This window comes from Genypterus blacodes, unplaced genomic scaffold (assembly GCF_046128005.1).
Source record: "Genypterus blacodes isolate CSIRO-AG114 ecotype Tasmania unplaced genomic scaffold, CSIRO-AGI_Gbla_v1 ptg000030l_1, whole genome shotgun sequence".
Lineage (NCBI taxonomy): Eukaryota > Metazoa > Chordata > Actinopteri > Ophidiiformes > Ophidiidae > Genypterus > Genypterus blacodes.
Genome location: NW_027466843.1, coordinates 277,845 through 290,067, shown reverse-complemented (window position 1 = coordinate 290,067; position 12,223 = coordinate 277,845). Strand labels below are relative to the sequence as shown.

The 12,223-nt window shown below is 40.5% G+C and overlaps 1 protein-coding gene across 1 annotated transcript; it reads left to right on the top strand.

Moving 5' to 3' along the window:
* Window positions 1-4,850: 4,850 nt before the first annotated feature.
* On the top strand, window positions 4,851-10,774 carry LOC142994818 (neuronal acetylcholine receptor subunit beta-2-like). Its single transcript, XM_076145690.1, has 8 exons — window positions 4,851-4,911; window positions 7,312-7,457; window positions 7,563-7,607; window positions 7,711-7,820; window positions 8,219-8,745; window positions 8,968-9,449; window positions 10,455-10,600; window positions 10,759-10,774. The coding sequence occupies exons 1-8, from the start codon at window positions 4,866-4,868 to the stop codon at window positions 10,772-10,774; spliced, it is 1,518 nt and encodes a 505-aa protein (XP_076001805.1). The 5' UTR covers window positions 4,851-4,865.
* The last annotated feature ends 1,449 nt before the right edge of the window (window positions 10,775-12,223 follow it).

The window sequence follows — 12,223 nt, the reverse complement described above, 5'->3', positions numbered from 1 at the left end:
ATTTAAATCACCTACACACAAGTGATACATTAGCTGCTTGAATAGTTTGATAGAGGCTCACTCCTGTGCTGCACCCGGAGAACTCAGGTGTTCGTGTTGTGCCGATATATTTATGATTACAGTCTCACTTAAAGGGATAATTTCACTAAAATGACACTTTTCTCTGTCATAATTGATGCCTTTCATCTCCGCCCTCCTGTTTTAATCATATTTCAATTGAATCCCGCCACCCATAAAGTTGGAAAGGTTATGATTATGAAGAGAGCATCCTGGTAACATGAAGCATGCTTGAATAAAGGCATGGATTTGATGTTTCTCATAGCCTGTGCTGCCACCTAGGGGCTACAGTATAGAACACAAAACATCAAAGAGTGCTGCTTTAGGTAGTTCCTCTTTGGTGGATGGACCTGATCCCCATTCCACTGAGGCTCCTGGAAGGTGGTGAGGTCATAGTACGTAAATAAGCACAATAAGTACAATAAGTGATAATGTACCACTACAATGTGGTTTGTGAGAAAGAACAACATTCATCTGCTATCATAACCTACTCATTTTAAAGTTTTGAGTTGTGCTTTAAATGAGTTCAGTTGCTGATGTTATTCGTTTCAGGTTCTTTGCAAATTTATTGACCAGGAACCGAAAGGATAAATAGTAAATGTGACACTTAAATGATCCATGACAAATGAATGTAGATGTTTAATTTGTAAATGTCCTTCAGTGTGTCACAACTGCTAATAATTTAAATGAAACCTAACACATAACACAACGCAAACAAAACCAAAGTAGCACCTGATCACATCTCTAATATGTTATTAATAATCATAATCACAACTATTATTGGTAAGTGGGCTCCCTAGGTCCACTGACTGACACATTGGCTATATACCAAGTATGAAAGAGTTTCAAACCCAAACAACTAAAAAGCAACATGAACAATTAAATATATTAAAGAGGACGTGAACATGAGGGATCATTATGGGAGGACGTCACAACCTGACACAACACTGCTTCGGCTCACTGTCGCCATCTAGTGGTGTCGATTGTGCAGTGTGTTGTGTGTGTATGTACAGTATATGTAATGTAGTGGCCTAAATTAATCAATACAAAACGATTTCTGGTGATTGTTTACCGTGTTAGTCGAGCTGTAATACAGATAAGTAAGACATGATCATATAAGAGGTACTGCATGTACTTTTATCATTTATTATCTTTATTCTGGACTTACTAATAATATATCATCTCAAATTATATTTCCAATAATATACAGTAAATTTGATGTTTCAAAACGTAAAGGCGTGAATAAACCTTTTACAATCTTTAAGCTTTTTAAGCTTTTTTTATTTGACTATTCTAATGGTTATATAGTTGAAATAAATAAATAAAAACCTCCTCCTGCTATCTGAAGTAACTTTACTATCAGTTTAGCTTTTGATCCTGTTTGGATAGCGATCTGACTTGCACGGCACACAGATCCAAGTGCAATGTCCCAGTTTTCAATCTCATTTCATGCTGTTTGTTATTCCAGTCCTGCTCCACGGTCAGTGAGATGAGACCTCACTTCTTCTCTGGAATATTTCACACCTGAAGGGAAAACACATGAAAGCTGGCACCCATTGTACTTCCTATATAAATATAAAAATGATATCAGATTATTGTTCAGCATATCAGTATCCAAGCAGATTTCCCGTTTGTCCATCAAGCTGCCCATTTTTACATCATTATTTATACTGTCATTCCAGATGAATAGACATCTATGAGAGACACAATCAAACCCTGGAATCTGAGATAGTGAGAACTCCAATGTTGATATTCACACAAACTTGATGATTGAAGGTGTATTCCACCAACTATTGTAGGAATGTTTACTACAAATGAAAGAGTGTATCCTGAAAAGTTTTTTTACCTGTGCACACATACAATAATATTGGGATTCTAATGGAGCTGTTCATTGGGTGACAGTGGAAGAGTTTAGTTTATGCTGACATGATGAGGATATACAAAGATCTAATCACTGTCTACCTTTTTAGTTTAGTGCCTTAAACAAACCCCCACCTCTACATACTTCACTACATATTGTGCATTTTGACTTAACTCCTACTCCAACTCTTATTTAGTGACCTGAACCTGTCTGTATAGAGACGACTCTTATTCCAGGCACTTGAGTGAAGCAAACACACACACACACTTCCATTCTGCGAGATTGGAAGATCTCCACTGGGCCGTGTGAGGGAGTAATGTGTGTGTTAGTTATACGGCCTGGGCCCTGTGTGATTTAAGCACATGCTGAACCCATCAATAACCCCACAGGAGCAAATCTCAGGACATCTCTGCAGTCTCTGTCTCACAGCCATTACAAGACTTTTAGACCTTTCTGTTGCTGACATGCAGTTATTGATTACTAACATTACTGATGTTGTTCACAGCAAATTAATTTACTCAATCTTTCAATGGTTCAAGCTCATCTATATACATGGAGCCTACAGAGAGAGAGTGATGATGCATGCAAGTGAACTCTGTCCCCACTCTGATGGTGTTTATGCAGGTCTATAGTATAAATACACTATAAAGTAAATTCATTGTGACATAAAAACCCTGTATAGACTCAATAACTCTATGTTTTCAGATGTCTTCTGACAACCAGTTCATTTTATTCTATGTTAAATTTGATTTTGAATGCGCTTATCACAGCAAGAGAAAATCAAAACCACCCAAATCAGGAAAGCATTAAAAGAATAATAAATAAAAGAGCCTCTCCAACCCTCCCGGCTGGAGCAAATCCCTTCTTACAACTGTGTTCGGTTCTAAGTCCCCACTGGCTTATTCATGAAGGACAAGGAAAAAATCTAAAAGAGATGCATTTTGCTCACATCTTCCTCTCCTTTTTTGGTGTCCCACCGCATTCTTTCTGTTTTTCTAATGTGACTTCTGCAGCAGAGTGGCTTGCAACACGACTCTCCTCTTACTGTGATGGCAGCTCATGTCTTCATCTATTCACGCGGTTATAAATACACCTGGTGTGAGCGCGCTCAGACAAAAGCTGCCCCACATGAATATGCTATATACTATATCTATATAGTAGAGAAATATTCCCATTGTGGAGATTAACAATGTGTTTGTGTGTGACAAAGGACATTTTTATGATTGGCTTTTTAAATTGTTTTTCAGATGTAAAATATTCCCGATGTTAATACTGTACAACATAGCATGACAGCAGTATGAACAGGGGGTATTTTGGTTATACTGATGTTCCAATGTACTCTGATGTGTCCAAAGAAATCTAATAAAATCCGAAAAATATCCTTTACATAAGTGTCAAAACAATATCTTGTGAAACAAATGTATCCAAGCTGCTTTCGTATAAATATCAGATGCAAACAGCCGAAGTGCTGAGATCCAATCACAATGCTGGCAGCAGATGCATGTCGATGCTTAACACCAACACCACCACCACCACCAGCACCACCAGCACCACCACCACCACCACCAACAACAACAACAACAACAACAACAACAACAACACAAAGTTAGTTCTGGAGTCAGTTGTCTTTTACTAACTGAGCCAAATTTAAGATGCATTCATGAAAACTAGTGTTTTATCTTAAGCATTATTATGGATAAAGGTCAATCCCTTAGTCCTTTAGTGTCTGTGGTATCGTTAAACTAGTAGAAGTATTTGATTTAAACACCGGAAGATAAAATGGGGAGAGCAAATTGATACTTCTCTCTGCCCTTTTCCACAAAGACAGAGACATGCAGCCCCTACACTGTCCCTGCATGGGGCCGATAGTGTGGCTTGCTCAGCGGCACTTCAGCAGGGCAGCAGAGGGCTAAAGAGGCAGTTATGACTTTATTATGGGTTTGTTTGATAATGAAACACATCTGCAGTACGTTTAGTATTATCTGACTTATTTGGAGTAGAGATACACAAATTATGAAAACCTCCTCAAACTTTACAAAGGTCTTTTTGTTGTGAGTTTAATGACTATGCCCTGATTGAAACTAATAAACGTATTTATTTCGATATGAACTGATTTAATCAAGAGTGCTTTGCTTCAAATTGTACAGAGTCTAATTGGAGAAAGCTCTTTTTTAATTTTGGGCTTTGACGACTTTTTTCATTCTATGGAAAGTTGAACTTGAGGCTCGGTTATGAATGAACATGAACCGATATTTCCAAGATTTATTCAACCGACCGTCAATCTGAAGAAGCACTCGTCCGGCTCAGGCGCATGGGATACGGGAAACACTCTTACACCCCCCCTCGCTCCCTCCCCCTCTCTCTCCCCACCCCTCTCTCCCTCCTTCCCGCTTTGCTTCCCAGCCGAACGCATGCAGGAGCGACTCTGAGTTCCATGGAAAGCCGTCCCGTCCCGTGATCTTTTCTGGACTTTAAACAGGGAATCAAGAGAATCTATCGTGAGGAATATCGTGGGAAAAGACATCGTCCTGTCCCCAAAGAAGTTGAGGGCACGGAAGTGGAGGAGAGGAGCTGAAACACACACAAGTTTGACCGCAGATTTGTTTGGACTCCGCTCACCTTCGAGCCACTGGTTTTTGGATGAAGAGCGTCTCAAATGTCAGCGGCTGGTTTATGGCTGCGGGAACAAATGTAAAGACAAGAGGAAGATGAAGAGGACGAGCGCATCGTCATCGAATTTCCAATAAACCACATTCTACATTTTATACACACACACACACACACACACACACACACACACACACACACACACACACACACACACACACACACACGCACACACACACACACACACACACACACACACACACACACACACACACACACACACACGCACACAAACACTGGGCAGTCGGAAGTTTCCAGTGTCCAGTAAAGCAGGGAGGAGATGGCCGCCAACACTGTCCTCCTGCTCTTCATTCTCTCTCTCACAAGTGAGTTGTGTACTATGCTGGTGTTAAGATGCATTTTTCAACTATAATGACTTGAGGCTTCTTGAATATGTGACGTATTTTCTCCAGGTTGTCATGTAAGCGCTTGTTTAGAGTCAGTTTAGAGACAGTGCGCTGTCCATGGTGCTGATAGCTGCACCCAACTCCACTGCTTTTAGTGTTTACCATCACTCACTCACTCACTCACTCACTCACTCACTCACTCACTCACTCACTCACTCACTCACTCACACACACACACACACACACACACACACACACACACACACACACACACACACACTCACTCACTCTATATAATATAAGTTCAGTTAATACTTTGCAGGAGTTTTAATCAAACTCATAATTGTAACATTAGCCATTACAGAGCTCACTAACCCTCCAGCATGCGTTGAGTTGATTAGATCTCACTGGCAAACGGAATATGATTTTCACCAAATGATAATATTTCAACGATACAGAACTATTTCCTCGACTGGATAAAACAATCTATGCACTTGATCTTCTGTGGCTTGATATCTCCCCCATATATGGATCATTTATTTCTCAATTGCATATTAAAAGAGCTCATGCTCCATGGTTTAGCTGCTGCTGCATCTGCACTTTTTGTAACATAATAACAGCATTTTTAGATAATTATTACAACTCCAAATATCAGTGGTAAAGATGAGATTTGTATTTCTAAAGGAACCTGCGTGTGTGTATGTGTGTGTGTGTGTCCATGCTGCAGACAGGGTCTTTTTAAATAATTTACAGAAGGACATTTTATATCTACCACTACCAAAGCAGTGTCTCCTATTTTTGCCTGAATACTTGGAAAGCACATCTTTTTGATCTACAATATGATTTTAAAAACAAACATCAGAACTTATGAACTTATATGAGAATTACACGCTGTCAAGCACCATGAGTGTGTTCAAGCTTGCTTGTTATTGAACATTACCAGGGATAATGAGTTATATGTGATTAGAAATGGACAATGAAATGTTTGACAAAGATCACGTATGACAGGCAACACGGCCAAACATCTCTCTACTGCAGCCATCAGGGCAAAGATATACCCTGAAACCCAGATGTAAATAATTCACATCACATATATCTCCAACAAGGCATATTGCACTTCTCTGTTCTCTTCATGGTGTTGTTGTGTTTGCTGGTGCGAGATGCCGAGTGTGTGAGTATTTCCCTGAAGGGTTTTCCAATCTTCACGTTGGAGCTGCTTCTGTTATGCTCATTCTGAAAATTTAAAAAGAGAAAAAAAGAAACATGTGAAACAGGACACAGCTGTTTCATATGACAACATCTCCTCTCCTCTGAGCAAAATGCTGCATAAATGCGGAGCGTATGCATCGGGACACAAACCCTCACACCTACACAAACGCCCTCAAATACACTGAGGCCATTACGTGAAATTGAAGAGTGAAGAACGGCACTTAACGCTGACCTGCACTTAACCTTACATCTTTTTACGCCACGTCCTACACGAAGTCACCCTCAGGCTCTATTTACTAAATGGCAGAGATGTTGTCCACTAAAGGTAAACATACTGTATTCTCACGCTTCAGAGAGTTGAAAACATTGCCACGCAATGGGATATGAACCCTTGAAGCGATGGCGTGATGTCAAAGGATCCTATATGTTCACTCAACTGGAGGTCTATGGTCTCAGGGATGACACAGGGTGCAAAGCATGCTGGATATGAAATGCTCAGTGCTGTGTTGCTACAAATTACCAGTGGAAGCAAAGAGAGAGAATCAAAAGCATTTGTTATTTTCAATTTTTTTTGCAATTTGTTCATATTGAAGCAAACATTGCATGACATTGCGCATTAAGTTGTAGGATATTTTGGAGATCATTTTTTATATAGAAAGAGGGGAAAGAGGAGAGAGAGAGAGAGATAGAGAGAAAGAAGGAAGGTTGTATTAAGCATTTGTTGTTATACATTTATTTAAATTATCACTTTTATGTAACCAATAATTTAGGGCTGAGAAAACAATAAGCAACAGGAACCGTCCCTCAGGAATGCTGCCTTTGGTTTTTTCTCTGGCTCTAAAACCATGCAGTCAAGCATGAGAAAGTAGAAAACACAGTTCAGCTACTGAATGCACAACCATATATACACACTTCGAGACAGAGATTATTAATAACAAGGCTGCAACACACACACTCAGACACGTATGTGTATAGCATTTACTTTTAGCTGAGTAGTTGAGTTCTATTCAAACAGAACAGTCATGGCCAATGCATTTATAATTCAACATTTAAGATTTTGATGATGATTAAAAAGAGCAATACTGTAGTCATTCTCAATGTTTGTGTGTGTGTGTGTGTGTGTGTGTGTGTGTGTGTGTGTGTGTGTGTGTGTGTGTGTGTTCTGTGCAGGCAGCAGTGCAGAGAATGCAGAGGAGAGGCTGGTGAATTACTTGTTGGGTCCAGAACGCTACAACAAACTGATTCGACCAGCTGTTAACAAGAGCCAGCAGGTCACCATCTCTATTCAGGTGTCACTGTCTCAGCTCATCAGTGTTGTGAGTGCACACACACACACACACACACACTGAAATCACTGGCCACCCCACAAAATGCTCATTATTGTATGATGTGTAACAAGCTATTTCATTTCTTTCTTGCAGAATGAGAGAGAACAAATTATGACCACCAACTTGTGGCTTTGTCAGGTAGAGTACAGAGTACAGAAGCCTCACAGCTCAGAGCCGAGCACAGTGTCCCCTTTCTTCAGCTAGTCTCTAGATTGAGAACCTTCTCGTTGTCTCTCTGCAGGAGTGGAATGACTACAGGCTGAGGTGGGACCCTGACAAGTACGAAGGCATCAAGAAACTCAGAATTCCATCCAAACACATCTGGCTTCCTGATATCGTACTCTACAACAAGTAGGAGTTGGTGTCCTGAAATGTGTGTGTGTGTGTGTGTGTGTGTGTGTGTGTGTGTGTGTGTGTGTGTGTGTGTATGTGTTTGTGTGATCAGTGTATCCTTGAATTATGAGGTTTACAACATTTCCTTACAGATTAATTTTTACAGCAGAAACTTTTTTATTTATTTACTTCTTATTTTTTTTGCACATTATTATTTTCTAATCATGGTTTGTATGGATTAGGGTTTTCTGGCCAATCATCAGGGAGAATATGGCTTCTTAAAATCATTCTCATGTCAAATTTAACAGTAAAAATTTCTTCCAGGTTTCGTTGATGCTATTCCTTATTCCCAATCTTATTCTATATATTATTTATTCTATTTCTTGTATCTCCTTAAAAATCTCAACTCCTCCCAGTGCTGATGGTGTGTATGAGGTTTCAATCTACTGCAACGCCGTGGTCTCTAACACAGGGGACATCTTCTGGCTCCCGCCCGCCATCTACAAGTCTGCCTGTGCAATCGAGGTCCAGAGCTTCCCCTTCGACCAGCAGAACTGCACCCTAAAGTTCCGCTCGTGGACCTACGACCACACAGAAGTGGACCTGATCCTCACAAGCGACTTTGCCAGTCGCGATGACTTCACGCCAAGTGGAGAGTGGGACATTGTGTCGCTACCTGCGCGTAAAAACTTGGACCCCAATGACGTCACCTACCTAGACATCACCTACGATTTTGTGATCAAGAGGAAGCCGTTGTTTTATACCATAAATCTGATCATTCCCTGCGTGTTGATCACGTCTCTGGCCATCCTGTCGTTCTACCTGCCGTCAGACTGTGGAGAGAAGGTGACGCTGTGCATCTCTGTGCTGCTGGCCCTCACTGTGTTCCTTCTGCTCATATCCAAGATAGTGCCACCGACCTCTGTGGCTGTTCCTCTCATAGGTCAGTCTTTGTCTACGTGGGGTTTGTAAATTCTTTTAGACCCAATTATGTGTTGTGATTTATTTGTTGTTGACCGTTTTGTCAAAGGACCAAGATTGAGAACCATTTCTTGCTGCTATGATGGAGTTGTTATGTTGTTCTTCATTGTTGGTTAGCTGTTTCTAAATGGTTTAATACATACTTTGATATGTTCTTATGTTTGTACTCATCTGTCTCTCGTAGGTAAATACCTGATGTTCACCATGGTGCTGGTCACTGTCTCCATTATGAGCGCCGTGTGTGTGCTTAATTTGCACCACCGATCCCCCTCCACTCACCACATGCCTGACTGGGTTAAACGACTGTTCTTAGTCCGGCTCCCCAATTTCCTCCTCATGAGGCGTCCAGGATCTTCAAGTGTCCGCCAGAAGCTCCGTCGAAAGTACGCCAACTGGAATACCACTGGGAAAAACCAAACCAATGCTTACAGGGAGAAGAGGCAGTATTCTAACATCAAACTGGGTGGCATCAGAACAGACTCAGACTCATATTATATGAATGAGGACCAGGCCCACACGTTTGGCTGGAAGGCGGGTAGCATTCCTGAAGTGAGTAGTGGGTTTCAAGACACCCAGAGGCGTCAGTGGGATGCAGCGCTCGAAGAGGCCGTGGATGGAGTGAAATACATTGCTGAACACATGAAAACAGAAGATGATGATGAAGGGGTAAGGACTTATAGAGTAGTAGTCAATAAAATAAGTGATGATGCGTGACGAGGAGGAGGAGATAGGACCATAAGATGAGAAGAATGAGGAAAGAAAAAGATCTGGAAAAAGCAGATGATGTAGAGTAGACAGACGATGACAAAGATGCAACAAACAATAGGAAAGGAGAAATGGAACAGGGTGTATTGGAAACCATTCAGTATCTTATTTTGTCTCTTTGTCATCTCTCTCTCTCTCTTTATATATATATAATATCAGATATCTTCACAAACTCCTGCACTTCTCACACAAATGCAAACTGAGAGAACACGGCACAAACACTTACTTCAGATTTGTGGTCTTACTTCCACAAAAACCTACATTTAATAAATATTGAAAATGAGTTTTGTAGCTGTAATTTCACTCCCAGGATTTAGTTTAATTTCCTCTTTTCTATCTACAGTGCAATAAAAACACACCCCACTTTAAGTGCCAAATCACTTTATTATTACTTATATGGTCAAGTTTAATTGGACTAGACCAGCGTATGTTTCCCTTGTTGGTATAGTTTGATTGTGCAGGTCTGAACAAACTCTGAAATGGTTTGGTCGTTATGGTAACATGATCTGAAGTAGTTTTGCAGCAACTACAAGGCAATCTATTGATCTATTGATTGGTGCAGAGCGAGAGAGGGTCATGGCTCCCGTATTTACTATCAGCCGTACCAAATCAAACAAATGCTGTTAAAATGTCATAACTAGTCAATATTTTAACATATTAATTATCGCAGCATAGAAAGCATCTGGCTTTGTTGATATTGTCACTGCTGCCCCCCCACACAGTTCTGACCAATGAGCTGGGCGACTATTCTCATGCATATTTGTTGTTGGCTGAAAAACAAAGTTGCTCAAGTTTTCTATAGCATTGGAGACTTGGCCTAAGCAGAACAAGCAGACATCGTAAACTGACCTCACTGTTGTGCTTTGACCTCGTCTATAAGAGTTAAACTTCTTGGTTTGGTTCCAGATTATAGAAGACTGGAAGTACGTAGCCATGGTGATAGACCGGCTGTTCCTGTGGATCTTCATCCTGGTGTGTGTGGTGGGAACATTGGGACTCTTCATGCAGCCACTGTTCCAAAGCTATAACACACCTACTGCTGATGACACTGAGTGAGTCACATGCTGACACTGATACACTATACACAAACACACACACATGTAGGCATTAAGACACTTTAAAGCACAGTTAATTTATTTATTTTTCAGCTTTCTTCCAAGTTGGGGTTTCTGTTCCCTGATGTGACTGTCCCATATTTTCCTTTCAATAGGTTTGGAGATTTCTAAGCCCGTGTGACTGCGACAACGTGTCACAAACAACCACACGGCAGCTCTCAAACACACTGCGACTGGTCTGGTTCGGATCTGTTGCAGTCCCAGTTGGATCTGGTTCATATCCGCCACGCAAACACAGCAGCTGCTCCTGTTTACATTTGCAGCAGAGAAACTTATATGTAGACAGAATGACTTACTTTACCTATAGGTTCTATTTTTGCTGTACTATGCATCCATCCACAAGTAGCATAATAGAATGTTGTGACTGACTAGAATGTAAATTTTGTAATTAAAATTTGACGTCATTGAGCACATTATACTACATGTTTGTATTTAAGTTTCACAATGTTAAAACCACAAAATACACAAAAATACTTAAAAAAAAGTAAAAAGTTGTGGATTTCTATCTTGCTTTTGCGTGCTATTGTCATTCTTACCTAACATCCCTCTGCCGAAGTCATACAGTTCACCTTTTATTACTTTGTATCATTTAGTTATTTTGAAGAGGATTTGGTTCAATTGAATTTGGATCAACTTTGGGTGGGCTTGGTACACAATCATCCCATCTCAGGATCGAGGAAGAAACACAAATGATTCCATTTAAAATGTGAATTAAAAGGGGGAAAAGCATCTCATCAAATTTCATCAAATTTAACACCACGAACATACATCAGTTATTCAGGATCATGGAATCATTAAGAGTTCAACATTGTCCTGGCACACACCCGCAAAAATGAACAACATCTCAGTGTTTTTACACCCCAGACGATGATGCTTGAGGTCGTAGGAGTAAGTGGAGTACCAACTACCATAAGATGTCGGTAAAACAGAGTCAGGGGGCAGCAGGGAGAAGCAAAGAGATTACTCACTAAAGCGACTCATCCACATATGAGTCATACTAACTTTCATAAACAGTAAATAATCATATAAATATAACAATCCCGGTTTTATTTTTGAGAGAGTCAATACTTTCTTATCACTTTCGCAGCATTTTGAATTCCTTCTAAAAGTTCTGGTCCAGTGGTTGGGAGGAAACGTGTTTGACAACACTATTAGACAATGCTAATGCACTTCTGTGTGTGTGTGTGTGTGTGTGTGTGTGTGTGTGTGTGTGTGTGTGTGTGTGTGAGAGACAGATTTAAAGACAAATCACACTGGCTAACTGATGCATTTTATGTGCTATTGCATGAATGAACACACACATACGCAATAGATAAGATTTAACTGGCTCAGATCCTTTATCTCAGCAAAAGTGCACTGATATCAAAAGGCAGTGCATCAGCAAAAACACTTGGGTTGCCTGTCATGGTTGACCGCCATCCGCAAAATGCATATTTACTGGGCCGCCTCTGGTTTCTCTGTGTGCGAAATGTGTGTGGGTGAACGAGAGAGAGAGAGAGAGAGAGAGAGAGAGAGAGAGAGAGAGAGAGAGAGAGTGTGTATAAGAGGAAAAGAGAGAGA